Genomic DNA, 15,112 nt, shown 5'->3' with positions numbered 1-15,112 from the left:
CTAAAGACGAACCAATTCAGTGGAAATGTAAATGAAAACGAAAAAGCCCATCATACTGCAATCATTCCAGAAGATGGGGTCAGCTGATATACATCACAGGCCATTTAAAATTATTGCTACACAGTTCTGGTGAACAAAACCGTCCATTTAAAAACTACTTATCAATTTTAATAAAAAGGAATGAACAGGCAACAATTATTGATTTTTAAGTGAGTTAAAAAGTAATTATTAATGTTGGAGAAAAAAAAATGTTGGAGGCTGGGCAAAACATTAATGTATAAAAATGCTTTACAAATATTTCACAAGTGCTTAAGACCTAATATATTAATGAAATCCTTTAATATATTCATCATATATGCAAAGTCACACATGGTTCTCTTAAGTAACATTTCTATATTAGATAAGCAGTAAATATAGAGAGAATCTTACTTTTAGCAAATATGTCAACTGGTGATCCATCAGGCAAAAGCCATGGCCAGCCTTTGAACTGCCAAGCAGGACCTTGCACAAAAACTGCTACAACTCTGTCCCTACAAGTAAAAGCGGGCAGGGGAGAGAGAGAGAAGAAGAGTATCTCAAACTTGAGCTTTAGTTACAGTAAAACCCAAAACAAAAGTGTCATAATTAATATTCATTTGATATAGTTTCATCACCAGCCCTCCTAGTGAGACAAATATAGTAAATACATTATTGTAAGATTACAATACATTACCATTACAGCACACTAATCATTACCATACTTTCCATGTATCTGTTTTCTGAAACTAAATTTTTCAAATATAAATGACACACACAATAGTCTTATGTGATTTTTGCAGCCTTTTCTATTGAAAGGTTTAGGGGCTTGACTTTTAATTGCAATATGGAACAATAGTTGATCAGCTAACTGAAAGAGATGGCTTTAAAAAAAGTAATTTAACATTCAAATGCATCCTAAATATTTTGCATTAAGTGAAAGATTAAGTTATAGTAATTCACCAACTATTTTATGAAACTCTGGGCATTATTTTTCAGTTCTTCTGAATACTCAGAAATCTAGTATAAAACCATTTTAATTTATATAATTTTTTCAATTATTATACAACTATATCATTCACCCTAAATGCTGTAAGTTAATTTGTGTTTTAAAGCAACTCATTTTCCCCATCACTCAAACCAGTTTTCCAAGGAAGAACATAACTCTTTCTAGGCTTTTATACTTCATTATTTTGCATAATATTTAATTCAATGAGAAAGTATACAAAGTACTGCTAGAAACAATTTAACCCTACAGCTGAAGTGGGAACAGGACCTCAAGAACAATGGTTAACATTAGTATTTACGGTAAGCATTTACTGTGTGCCAGTGCTGTTTTAGGCACTTTACACAATACTCACGCTAACACAATGAATCTTTAAAGCAATCTCTAAGGTGCTATTATCCTCCCATTTTACAGATGAGGAAATATGTGTACAGGTATATTACAAAAAACAGCCAACAGACAGAAAGGGAAGGAAAGGGAACAGGGAAGGAAGGGATGGAAAGAGGAGAATAAACATAACTCTTGGACACAAGATACGGTATTGTTCCAATTTTAAGTGAATAGTTAGTTACCTCAGTAATACTACGGAACCTTGTAACTCCCTGAAATGTCTTGGAAATGTCCATAAGTATGCAGATCTCACTTAGATAATCACGACCTTACATGAAAATTCCATACATCCAACAGAACATTAAACTGGCATTACCTTCTATTCACGTAAAAGACCTCCAGCAACTACTAAAGCTGCTGTGAAAAACACAACTTTAAAGTTCTTACCGTGTTCAAGATTTCTTGGGTTAGAATTAAATCTTAAGAAATTTTTCCCCTTTCATGGGAAATGTACTCCAAATTGCCAAAACCACCCTTAGTAATGGAGCACTGTAGTAAATAATCCCTAAATTTTACAGTGTAATTTAAATCTTACAGTAAGTGAAAAAGCAGGGTTCTTGCTAAACATAAAGGGAATCTGTTGCACAGAGATCATCCAGATTCTAATGGGAGCAAAATGATACAAATGCTACCCTATCTCCACGAATTTGTGAAAGAATAATGAAAAGAATGTAAGGAAAAATTAATACTAAACTATGATAATGGCTAGAGATGCTAATACATGTCAGCAAGATTTTATAGCACACTAATGGCATTTATATACATTGTCTGCATTATCATTTTCTACCTATAATGATATCCTTCAAATACATAAATCAAATGGTATAGTTTTTTTCACTTGGTTTTAAGCTGAATATCTAACATTCTCATTTTACTCATTTTAGATATTACTTAAGGTATCTGTTAGGTATTGGAATTATAATAAAAAATCTTGTATTCTTTCTCTTTTCTTTTGCAGGGGTACTGGGACTTGAACACAAAGAATCCTGTATTCTTTCATAAATTTTTGTCATACTAATATTCTCAATGGCTTCATTTCCTAATGTCTGAAAACTAATAATTACTTCAAATACATATTTTATCTAATGCATTATGTCTGCATTCTCTACAACAGAAAGAAACTCTCAGACTTCAACTTTTTGGTCCATCCTAGATTAATAAAAATTTCTGAAAATTCTTGTGTTTGATTTTCTAAGTACCATGTGTTATAAGCAGTTAATACTTTGCTAAACATTTTAATACAATAAAATAATTATATAATGATAAAATAGCTGATGATGTTATTCTTTTTGGTAAATTATTCTTACACAATAAAAATAACTATGCCATCCCTTAACATTTCTTACTAGAAAACCTAAATTCTCCAAATAAAAAATCTAAAATAGAAGACCATAAAACAATGTTAGGCTTTCATATTTGTTCTACCCTCTTAAAAGCTGATCCAGAATAAATGAGAAAGTACACAATTTTCTACAGTATGAGATTTTCTAGAAATAGAAGTTAGAATATTTCTTAGAAATAAAGTTTGGCTATTTATTTAGGTATTACTAGAATGTTAACAACATTAATGATCAAATTGTACCTATAAACATTAACAGTTTTCAAAGACAGTTCCTATGTATAACCCTTGATAAACCCTAATACTTGTTCAGACAAATTTTTAAAAATCAATAATACACACAAGAAATATGAATGGTAAAAAAAAATTTAGATTTACCAGTCTTGAGGCATAAGTTTAAGGGGCTGGTCTACTACTCTGTAAGGTACAGTAACACTAATTGCAGTGCCTCCTGGTTGCATCTGATCTTTTCTTCTCTGTATCAGAGTTTCATTTTCTCGCTGACAACCTTGTTTCTTCTTTTCATCTGATGGGACAAATCTTCGGAAAAATACAGATAACAAAGCGTCAAATATATTCAATGTGATACAACTGAGAAAATATATTTTGAAATAATTTTAAAGTGTCAAACTAAAAAAGTTTATTTTTAAATAAAACTGCTCTGCAACTGCAAATCATAATGCTTAGATCTTTCCTTTAACTGCCAAAAGACAAACATGGTCCATAGTTTTAGTGTTTGTAGGTGTGTATCAACACGTAATTTATCTTCATGTAACTAGTCCTTAGCATTTTCCACACTAAATCTTGACTTCTGAAATGTTATTAGAGGAAAACTTTATGAGAAAAGGAAAATTAAAAATCAAAAAGTCATCTGAAAGGAAGTCACTGTTGTGGCTGCACAGGCCTCTTAAATGAGTGACTTAGCCTATCCTGCACTGCACATAATACTTTTCAGTTTTTGTGCTTCAGTAAAATTAGAAAAATCTCATCAAACTTCAGAGTGGCTTTGAAGATTTTAGAGGACAGAAATCTGTATATGCCAACAGTTTATTTTAGTAAATCTACTACCATAATATCTCCACTGCACCTCCAAGAGATATTTCCGAAAATAATGTAGGATCCTGGAGAGCTACTGTCAGGATTTTAAAATGGTCGTTTTCTAAATATACATAATCAAAAGTGAATTAGCATATTGTATTTGTTATGATCTAGCTCCTCTAACTAGATGGGTCAATATACTATCAATGCATTTCAGTATCATTCTGCTTGTAAAGTTTAGGAGAGATGAAAGGTAAAAGGGCAAAGCCCATGTATGAGAGCATGTACTTAGAGTTCACTGAAAAATTCCAATACTGCAAATATGAGCCATCACAGACTAGTGTATTTTGTAGTAAATGGTTTTAGTACATTATGATAGTGATAGTATCAAACTATTGAGTTGCCTGTTCTTATAGCCATTTCACATCTAAGTTAAGAAAAAGTTAAGATTTCCATATCATTCCAAAATTTTCCCCAGATAATCATTTGCTCTCTATTTTGGTTTTCTTATCAAAGAAGTTCAACAGTAAATGTGAAATATACTACTACTACTTTGAACAATAAAACACACTATTTTAAAAACTGAATATTTATGCATTGTTAGAAAATGAATTCTAATACAAAGTCACATTAACATTGTAAGTGAACAATATGGGTAATCCATTAGCTTGTAAGCTACACATACATGTAGTTGAATCCCTGACTTTTTTTTTTATTTTTTATTTTTTTGAATCCCTGACTTCTTAAACCTATATTCCAGACACAGATCTCACTGCCAAGATGTTTTCCTTTTTAATTTATCTCAATCAACCTATACCTACATGGTAATATATAAATTTCTAAATATAATGCTGCACTGTTCTCTTCTGGCTTCTGAAATAGGGTGAGAAAATACAAAGTTACCCATATCCGTATTATGATTTGGAAGTTCAAAATTACAAACTTTAGGCTGGGTGTGGCGGTGCACACCTGTAATTATCCCAGCACCAGAGAGGCAGGAGGATCATTATGAGTTCAAGACCAGTCCGGGCCACAAAGTGAGCTCAAGACCAGCCTGAATTGCGCAACGAGACCCTTGTCTCAAAAAAAGAAAATACAAACTTTAACAGTAATGAATAAATTACAAACAAGAGATGTCAGCTGTCTTGTGTGTGTGTGTATATATACATACATATATATATATATATATTTTTCCCCCTTCTTTTCTCCTTTCCCCCATACCACTTGTTTTAGTTCATTGAAAGAAACAGTTAGCACTTATATTAATTCGATTAATTTTGCATGACATTATCTGATAATCTGAACCATTACTTTGAAAATAACAATATAATAACCATTGTTAATTTCCTATCATCTTATTTTGAAATTCTGTATCATTTTTATTGTTTTTGTTTTTTTATTAATTTTAAAAATGAAACTAATTACAAATACAAAAAAAGAGACCTATTGTAATACCCAACTAATAAAAAAGACTATTAAACGCCTAATTCAACTTCTGATGCCTAAAATATAAGTTATACAGCATCTGCATGGTTACACATTGAATGTTCTAAGTACTGTATGAAGGCTAAAGTCACTCACACAGTTTTCAATTAACCAAAGCTTGTCAGCTGGTATTTTCCTTTCTAAGATACCATAAAATACTTAAGTTATTATTTTACAAAGAAATACAGAATTGAGCTGAATCCTCTGACATGGAGGAATCCACAAACATCTAATTTATGCTCCAACGTTTCATTTCAGTGTATTTCTGAACCTTTTAATCAGTCGATCCTCAGTACCCTTCCCTCCAAAAGGCAAGCACTGCTCTGCTTCCCATCACCACATATTACTTTTGCCTGTCCTGGGAATTCTTTCACATAGATTCTTATGGATATTATTCCTTTGTACTTGGGTTCTTTCAATCAATTTGAATTTTCTGGTATTCATCTACACTGAGAGCGTATCAGCAGTTCATTCTCTTCTACTGAGTAGAATTGTATGGTAGGAAAATAAATGCAAGTTGCTTATCCATTCTCCTGCCAGTGAATATTTGAGTATCTCAGTCTATCTGGGATGCTGCAACAAAAATACCATAAACTGGGAAGCTTAAATGGAAATCCAAGATCAAGATGCTGGTGCATTAGTAGGCTAGTAAGAGCCTACTCAGTAGTTCAGTTAGACAGTTTTCCACCATGTTCTCTAGAGATAAAGGGCAAGATCTATTTCATAAGGGCACTAATCCCACTTCCAAGAGCAAAGTTCTCATGACCAAACCACCTTCCAAATTCCCCTTTGCAATGCCATTGCACTGGTGATTAGGTATCGAAATACAAAATTTGGGGGCAAGGTACAAATAGTGTATACAAAAGTGGTTCCCAAATGTGAACTGTGGTAAATAAAGCTAATACAAAACACTCTCCTGTAAGTGGTTTTATGAATATATGCTTTCATGTCTGTTATATGAACACCTCTGAGAGGAACTAGAGGGTCATGCACATGTTTAACTTTATAAAGCTGCTGAAAGTTTTCCAAAGCGGTTTTATCATTTTATACTTCCACTAAAAATGCATGACAGCTGTATATTCTTTTAAACTTCAGCCTCTCTGATGAGTGTAAAATAGTTTCTCTTCATATGATTATTGGCCATTTGTGTATCTTCTTTTGTGATGTGTCTACATTTTTCCTCACTTTTAATTGGACTGTCTTTTTAATAATGATATACAGGAACTCCTAACATATTATAGATACAAATCTTTTGCTAGAAATAATGAGAATATTTCTGGAACTGTGAAAAGCTATAGCAGGACTGCCCTCTAGTCTCAGCAACACTAAGACATCATCAATTGTAAGACATTCCAATTTTAGGGAAATTAAATCATGAAAAATAAATGACTATCTTAGAATCAATAAACTATATAAAACTCCAGCCAGTTGTACAAAGGATATGACCAAAATGCTGTATGTTACAGCACTACTGGTATTTAGCTATAATAGGTCAATTACCAATGTATTATGCTGTTCCACTTAAACTCTGCCCTTTGCTTAAAAACACAAGCCTACTGACAGCAATGGTCAGATGGAAAAGAATATAGAGAGCTAAACAAAATAGGGCAGAAATAAGCCTTTCAAATTCAAAATAGGTCTTAAAATAGTACACAACAGTGTTTCATTTCTATGCCTCTCCTTACAGAAGAAGTTCAAACAAATCAGTTCTGGCCCACTGATAGGAAATATTATATTGCTGTCAACTTTATAACCTTGCAACCCAGAGGGACAATGCAGCTGACATTTAAATAAGATGACATAATTTTGGTTTTCTCACTTACCAAACTTTTAATAACTCTAAAGATGTATTTAATCACTTATTTATTCTAAATTTAAACTATATTTATTTCACTATGAATTTCTCTTCCTTATTCAAGGTAATATACAATTTCATAACTGTTTTTATTACAATAATTTACATAACCCGTTACCTTTCTACTGGACCCTAGGTTTTGTGAAGGCAGAGCCAGTCCCTCAGATATGGCATTCATGTCAACTAGCTTGCTGCTCTGCATTCAGCATATGCTCAAACACCGACACAACTGAAACATCAGTCTGAGAATAATTATTCAGACAAAACTGTATAATTTAAAATTTATAAGGTCTCTGACTTTCACTCAGGAATCATGACCACTATATTTCTATATACATCTTAAACAACATTTAAGAAGCACTGGCATGGGTCAACATTAAGAAATTATGACCTTTAAAAACTATGTGTTTTATTCTGTTTCTGGTATGATAACATGGCAGACTCCTTAAATGACTGAGCTGACACTTCCAAAGGAAAGAACTAAAAATAATTAATAAAGTATTTTAAAAAATCTTAAAGGCATGTCTGAGTGAGCTGCAAGGACTAAAGAATGTCTGGTCAAAGACTGAGTAAAGAGGGGAACTCAAAGTCCTAAAATGATGCCTCTGACTTCTACCCATGGAAGGCACTTGCAAACCAATTAAATCTGAGCTTTGTTTTTTTACCTTTTACTAGGTTTCTAGGTAACAAAGCACAAATCCTGCTCAATGTAGGGAACCTGAAAGAGTGCTTTCCTCATAAATTGGGACTCTAAGGGGCGAAGTTCAACACAATAGTAAACCAGAAATAAGCCCACTCACCATTCTCTTTCCCTCCTACCCCAACCTTATCCCCTAAACTAGCAATTGCAAATAAAATCAAGTGTATCAAAACTGGATTTATAGCAAGAACAATAATATCTAGGAGTTGAAAAGCTCAAACTGAAAATCTGAAGTGAAACAAGATTGGTAATGCTTCCAAGGTGCTTATTTAACAAATCTTTCCAGTATTATATGCTCAGATTCCCCTGAAGCTTGAAGAATTTCCACAGAAAAGTTCTCAAAGAATAATTAAATAGAAAAAGGCCAATCCTTTCAGAAACCAATGAAAACCAACAACTTACAGATTTAATTCTAACAAATCCCAAGAGCAATATATAAAAAAAGTCCACATCTAAGTACAGCAAATATAGGTTAAATAATTTTTTTTTTTTTTTTTTTTTTGGATACCGGGAATAGAACTCAGGACCTTGCACTTGCCAGGCAGGTGCTGTACCATTGAGCTATATCCCCAGCCCTGGTTAAACAATCTTTAAAATAACCACATGCCTGTTATCCCAGCACTTGACAGGCTGAGGCAGGAGGAGTTTGAGGCCAGTGTGGGCTACACAGTCAGCTTAAGGCCAGCCTGTACTATATAGAGACCCTGTCTCAGAAAAGCCCAAAAATAATAATAAAAATTAAATAACCACACAGAGTAGATATTCTTCAAAAGGCTGTCTCACTACCTGCTTACCTATCATCAGCAAAGTTAACCTGAAGACAGCACAATAGTATCTTCAATGTGATGAGGGAAGATTCTGTTTTCCAAAGTGGCTATACCATTCTGTACTGCCTATGACTACTGGAAACAAGAACCATTCTCAACAAAGTGTAAACTCCACTAACCATTCTGTTTTCTTTCCCAGTAGTCATTTCCCAAGCCTCAAGTACTGTAGTTTCCTCAAAGGCTCATACAGAACAGTATTTGGTAAACAACAGGGGAAATCCTACGTGTTCTTTCTGAACATGCTCTGTGAGCACACTCTCCTCTTTGGAACTCTGCCCTGTGAAACTGCCATCAAGGCTAGACTACATTTCATCTAATCAGTTTATTTAAAATAACCTGATAATACTATTAAACTTTTCTCAAGATCTTGTTTATAACAGTAAAATGTATTTTAAAAAATATACCCACAATATGACTTTAATTTCATTACTCAGGATGTTAAAGGTTAAGTGAAGTTTTATTTTTTTGTTTCATCTACTTACTGAAGGGCTAGAAAATTTAAGAATCTTCAATTTTACATAAAACCAAACAAAATCAATGCCAACCTGAACTATGGGCTGCAGCCAGTGCTATAATTGTGTGGAGGAGGTTTCAATTATGCACTAATTACACAGCAAAGCCTCCGGCTGACTCAAACAGTAGGGGAGATGTCAGCTGCAATGAGGTGTTAAACAATGAAGGGAGTGTTTTAAACTTGGAAGAAAAATTAGGCAGAATCTATCCTAAAAATGTGGTCTATTTTTACTGTTTGGCTTCCTGTAGTAAAGAGAAAGACATTAAAATTTACTTTGTGATTTCTTTGAACGATAAATTTAGGTTTGTAATACATTAAGATGAACACTGCAAAGTTTTGGAGAATGAAGAACTGAAGGTAGAATTTGTTAACATTTCACAAACACTATAAATTTTTTCAGTCAAATATACTTATAAAAATATGAATAGCCATCAATTAGGTCAAATTTTGGGAAGTAGATTTACACCCACTTCACAAACCAATAAAATGAGTTAGGAGCAGTAAAGATCACCTGATGTAGCTATACGTAGTGTGCATTCCTGTAATCATAGCACTCTGAGGCTGTCAGGGAGACTGCAAGTTCAAGCCCAGCCTGGTAACTTAGCTAGACCCTGTCTGAAAATAAAAAGGGTTGGGAACATAGCCAAAGGCCCTGGGTTCCATGCCAGTAAGGGTGGAGTAGTCATCTAATCCAAAAACAGTTAAATGAAAAAAATAATACCAAGTGTAACAAAATTTCATGGGAACTAAAATCAAGTTCCATGTATAGATATGACTACTGTATATTAAGAAAGAAATATAAAAATAAAGGTATTAACCATTTGACAGTTCACCCTGAGCATCACTATGGCAGTACATTTGTTTACATGCTGACTACCCCAAGCATTGCTTGGGCAAGTGTCATTCACTTTTGTTTGCAGGAGATACACTCGTATGTCTGTTTTATAGCAACTATTTTTCGTATACTTTTTTATTTAAAGTGTTGTATTCACTTTGATGTTTGTTTCTAGTGAAATCTAGTAAGTCCTGGTATTTTCATCTACAAATTTGCATTTATTGATGAAAAATAATCTACAATTTTTTTTTTTTTTACTTCTCCAGAACTCAATGATATTCTTTTACAATACAAAATGGACACATTTGGGACACTGAGACAGAATAGGAAGGCAGTCCGAAAGATCTGCAAAAGAAAAAACTGAAAAAGGGAGAAACACAGGCCAGGAGAGAGGAAAAGTCTGTGTTATGAAATGGAAAGCCAAAAAAGACATCTCTTTATTGTCAACTATTCATAATACAAAAATTCATAATACATGAAAGAAAAAACAAAATTAAAAAATTTCAATAGTAGTCAATGATTATAATTCTATGGGTGGTGTTGACAGAGTTGACCAACATCTAACAAGTTATAATCAAAAAGGAAAAATATTCTTATAAAATATTTTGTACTTTCTGGACCAAAAAACATGGAACTCATTTGTTATATATTCAAAACAAAGAGATTCAAAAAGGCATTTAAAATTTAGATTAGGTCTAACAGACCAAGTAATTGAAAAACACAAGATAACAAAACGCCAACCAGGATGTCCACCATCGACATCTTCACCATTATCTTTAGTGGGTAGACATTTTATTGAAATAATACCACCCACAGATAAAAGGGAAAGCACAACATGACAGTGAGAAGCGTGTTATTCAAAGAAAAACAGCAATCCAAAAAGAATTCGGAAAGAGACTAGATACTACTGTCCAGGTGGTAATGTTGTGTTGTGTATTAAATGTTTTAAGATATACCATACACAGAAACATGACTGAATAAATTTGATTAAACTGTCATTTTTATATTTCCTATTACCTTATAAAAATTACCAAAAATATATGCTACTTTTGATCATCCTATATTTAAATAACTGGACTGGTGAGTGGTTAATTATCACTTTAAAAACTAAATACAGTAAAACCCAAATACTGAATTTCAAGTATACAAGTCTTCCAAGCTCCAATTTCTCAATGCGTTCCCTCCTTCCTTTTTCTTTCCTCAAACATTTACTTAATAACCATTACTAGGCTAACACCATTTTAAACAATGTTGCAATAAATAAAATAAAAAGCCCTATCTCTGAAGAATTTACAATTTAGTTGGAAAGATTAGAAATAGATTGGAAGACCAGAAACCATCATTTAAGCAGCTCACCAGAAAATAAAAGGCCCTTATTTCACAGATCATGAAAGATAAAAAGTTTGCATATTGATTAGAAGATAAAAAGGAGATACATGAATGCTCATACAAACAGTTTTTCAAAGTAGTTAATATAATCCATTTTGCATGGGGTTGGTAATTTCACTGATACTGTCAATCTATTTCAAGTACAGGATCAGAATCACATTTCTTATTCACCCAGTTGTAATTATTTGAGAAACTTCATTTGGTGGAACGTTCATTCAAAAGACCCACATCTATGAGAACTTCACAAAAATCCCTTCTTTCCATATTTATTGTTCATGAGAAAAAATTATGGAAAATTATCACTCAAAACTACAGTACTAAACCTTGAAGATAAAAGGGGATGATGAAAAAAGAAGCAAGATATATCATGTTTAGGTACAAACTCCCTATGATGATTATTACTGTTATATATATTTAAAATGTACCAATAAAATAAAAAGTAAAAAATAAATATACAGATATACGTGTGTGTGGCAAGTTGGTTATATTTTATAATGAAACCTATTTAAAATAATACTTTTTCAAAATTTAAGTTTATTGGTAAAATTTAGGTATACATAATGACCACATTCATTATAGGCAATTTGTATCTGTACATGATGCATCTTGATTCCTCTTTTTTTCCCATTCCCATCCCTCTTTTCACAATCCCTTCCCTTCCTCATTGACAGAGCTCAGTTCCCATTTTATCCTTCTTTTCTCCTTTTTTTCTTTCCTTTCCTTCTCCTTTGCTTCTCCCTATTTCCCTTTTTCTTTTGAACAGTTTCTTCTTATTTCACAGTATCTATGGTAGTAGAAGACAGTGTGGTACAGTGTGTAGGAAACTGGACTCTAGATACTTTTTATCAGTGAACTCTGCATGTAGAAAAAGCTGAAATCAGCAAGTATTATAACTTCCTTTGCTTCCCATTTTTAATCTGTCAGAAATTATTTTAAGTATGATTTTCTTTTGAGGTGAAGTTGCTTTTGCTTTCTTTCTACAAAATTATCATTGTTACTCTACCAAGAAAGAAATCTGAGTATTCATATTTTTGGATATTAATTATGTTGCTGAATAAAAGTATTTTTCTAGTTATCACCGAAAATATTTAATAAAAAACTGTCCAACACTGGGCCTTGAAGGTTATAAAATATTATCATTATTATAGCACTGAACTGAAGATGTTCAGTTTTGTAGAATTTATGCTGTTCTTGATGGCTCTCACATACTACCAGACCCCAGAATAAAACTCAATTTCTTAATCTGAATATGTTAGCCTGTCCCTAAGGGGTCAGGCTACTAAGCTGACCTTCAGGAGATAGTTGTTTTCCTGCTCTTCAACTAACTAGCAGAATTAAAATAAAAGGTCAAAGAGTTGATAGAGTTCTTTTATCTCTCCATACTTTCATTCAGGAATAAGAGTCAAGCTACATGCATTCAGCATTCTTTTTTAGGTCCCAAATTCTGAACAATAACACAGTTCAACTATCTTTTTGGCGAAAGACAAAGTACTATTATGTATGTTCTCACTGACACCATATAACTTGTGAGATGTGCTACATAAAACTTTTAGTAGCTTATAATTGTTGAAGTTTAATTTGATTCTAAACCTATCTTCAACATGTGATTTCTGTCCGTAAATTATCAAAGGACGTATATAATATGAACGGTAAGGCACTGAAACCGGTATTTACACTAAGTGATAGAACAAATTTTTTTTTATCCATTTTAATTAAGGACTTCTAACAAACTAGCACCACTAGCATGTAAACCCTTAGAAGACTAGATTTGTAGTATATTTAGCTTCATAGCTGGTAGTTTTTTGGTTACTGCACTACAAATGTTTGTTGAATGAAAAAACACAACAAACTCAGCAACCTCCTCAAATGAGTTACCACTAAATTAATCTGAATCTTATAGCTGTGACATCAGCACGACTGATTAGATAAAGATTAAAAACATCTAGTGTTTAGCATATCAGAAAACAAAATAACGCACTTATAGCTAAGTGGGAAAGTATTTTTTGTAATATTTTGTACTTTTAATTCTCAGGTGTAACTCAAATATAAAAAGCATGAATTAAGAAATTTGCCATTGTCTTAACAGATTAATATACATCTGGCAGACTCATCACAATATCTAAAATAGATTAAGTATCTTATAAACTTCTAGTTCCAACAGTGCAGTGTAAAACCTCTGGTAGTATAAAACCCCCTCTCATTACAAATATGGAGAAACACATGAAAATATAACAAACATTTGAAATACATAGCTAAGTTCTGAAGAACATCACATTTCTACAAATGAAACACAAGCAGTCTAATACACTAATACTGCAGGAAGAAAAGTGGTATGTATTTGCTTGCACTGGTTTACACACACACACACACACACACACACGGAAATAAAATTGTAGGAGAGCCATCTATCAATGGAAAGATGAATCGGGGGGGTGTTCCCTTTTAAAAGTCAAGGAAGCACATTCACCCTGATCTGGTTCTCTAGTAAGAGGAAAAACAGGGCCCTACATAATCTGTCACCCAAAGGCCAACCCCACTGTCACTCAGCTCTTATCTGAATTTGAATATATACTACCCTAGTGGATCAGAAATTCTCAAGTTGAGAATTTAACACAAAAATTAACTTAAGGCTTTGGGCATTCTTGGAGCATATGTCAAAAACAATAACAAAAATCACTTTGCAAGACCAGACCTTCAATCCAGGAATTCTTCAAATAAAGCTATGTTAAGATTAGCAGGCAACCACCCAAACTCTAACAAACATCAAGATTAAATCACCAGGCACACAATGCAACTGTATAATTTGACCACTTCTAAGAAGTACCATAAGAAAGTAGCAAACACCATGAAAATGTTAGAATACAGTTCACCTCCTTTCTAACTACTGTTAGAAAATGTCTCCAAATACTGCATAATTTAATGTATTCCATTTTCCCTTTATATGATGAAAAGCATTCTGACAGAGGAATTATCTTGAAACCCTTCATCACCTAGCAGTGATTAATGTAATATGTGACATAAAACCCCATTTTAATATACAGTATGATGGAAGAAAAAATCTACCAAGAAAAACTCATTCATTGTTTGCCATGCTACATCTCATAAACCTGGCAGCATTCTGAAATTCACTTAACTATGGCTCCCTTGAAACCTTGCTAATGGGTATACATTAAGATTATTTAAAACTATTGTAACACTACTACTTTTTCTTCTATGTATCACACCCAATACAAGAAGTGGTATAAAGACTAAAACACCTGGTTGTGATCTCTAAAAGTCATGTGCTATCTCAAGTTTTATATAAAGAGAAGTGCTGCTGGAAAAACATGTAAGCTATTTAAATTTCAAACGTGGAACTGTTCCAGGAGGGAAAGATTTTTTGTACCTAGTACTATGATGCACATTAATTAGAACAAATAGAATACAAATGCAACTGGATACATTTAAAAAGGAAATGGATACTGGAGGCAGTTGCACATGCCTTTAATCCCAGCACTTTCTCCAGGCTAAGACAAAAAGATGGCGGGTTTGAGACCGGCCTGGGAAACTTAGCTAGACCCTGTCCCAAAATAAGAAAGGGGGTGGTGGGCATGTAGCTCAGCTGGAAGCCCTGGCTCAAGCCCCGGTATGCCAAAAGGGAAAAAAAGAAAACAAAACCAATCAAACAAACAAACAAAAAAGGAGGGTGGAGAGAGAGAGAGAGAGAGAGAGAGAGAGAG

The 15,112-nt window shown here is 33.1% G+C and overlaps 1 protein-coding gene across 1 annotated transcript in view; it reads right to left on the bottom strand.

The window, feature by feature from the left end:
• Cdc73 (cell division cycle 73) overlaps nucleotides 1–15,112 on the bottom strand; it is a gene marked incomplete at its 5' end in the record, with an annotated part of 131,894 nt that overhangs the window by 8,965 nt on the left and 107,817 nt on the right. The window contains 2 exon segments of the mRNA XM_013521863.1: nucleotides 430–530; nucleotides 3,129–3,290. Of these exon segments, the coding sequence (XP_013377317.1) occupies nucleotides 430–530; nucleotides 3,129–3,290 (263 nt within the window).

This window comes from Chinchilla lanigera, unplaced genomic scaffold (genome assembly GCF_000276665.1).
Source record: "Chinchilla lanigera isolate Chin_1 unplaced genomic scaffold, ChiLan1.0 scaffold00005, whole genome shotgun sequence".
Lineage (NCBI taxonomy): Eukaryota > Metazoa > Chordata > Mammalia > Rodentia > Chinchillidae > Chinchilla > Chinchilla lanigera.
The sequence above is the reverse complement of the archived record's forward strand: the minus strand, read 5'-3'. Positions and strand labels throughout refer to the sequence as shown.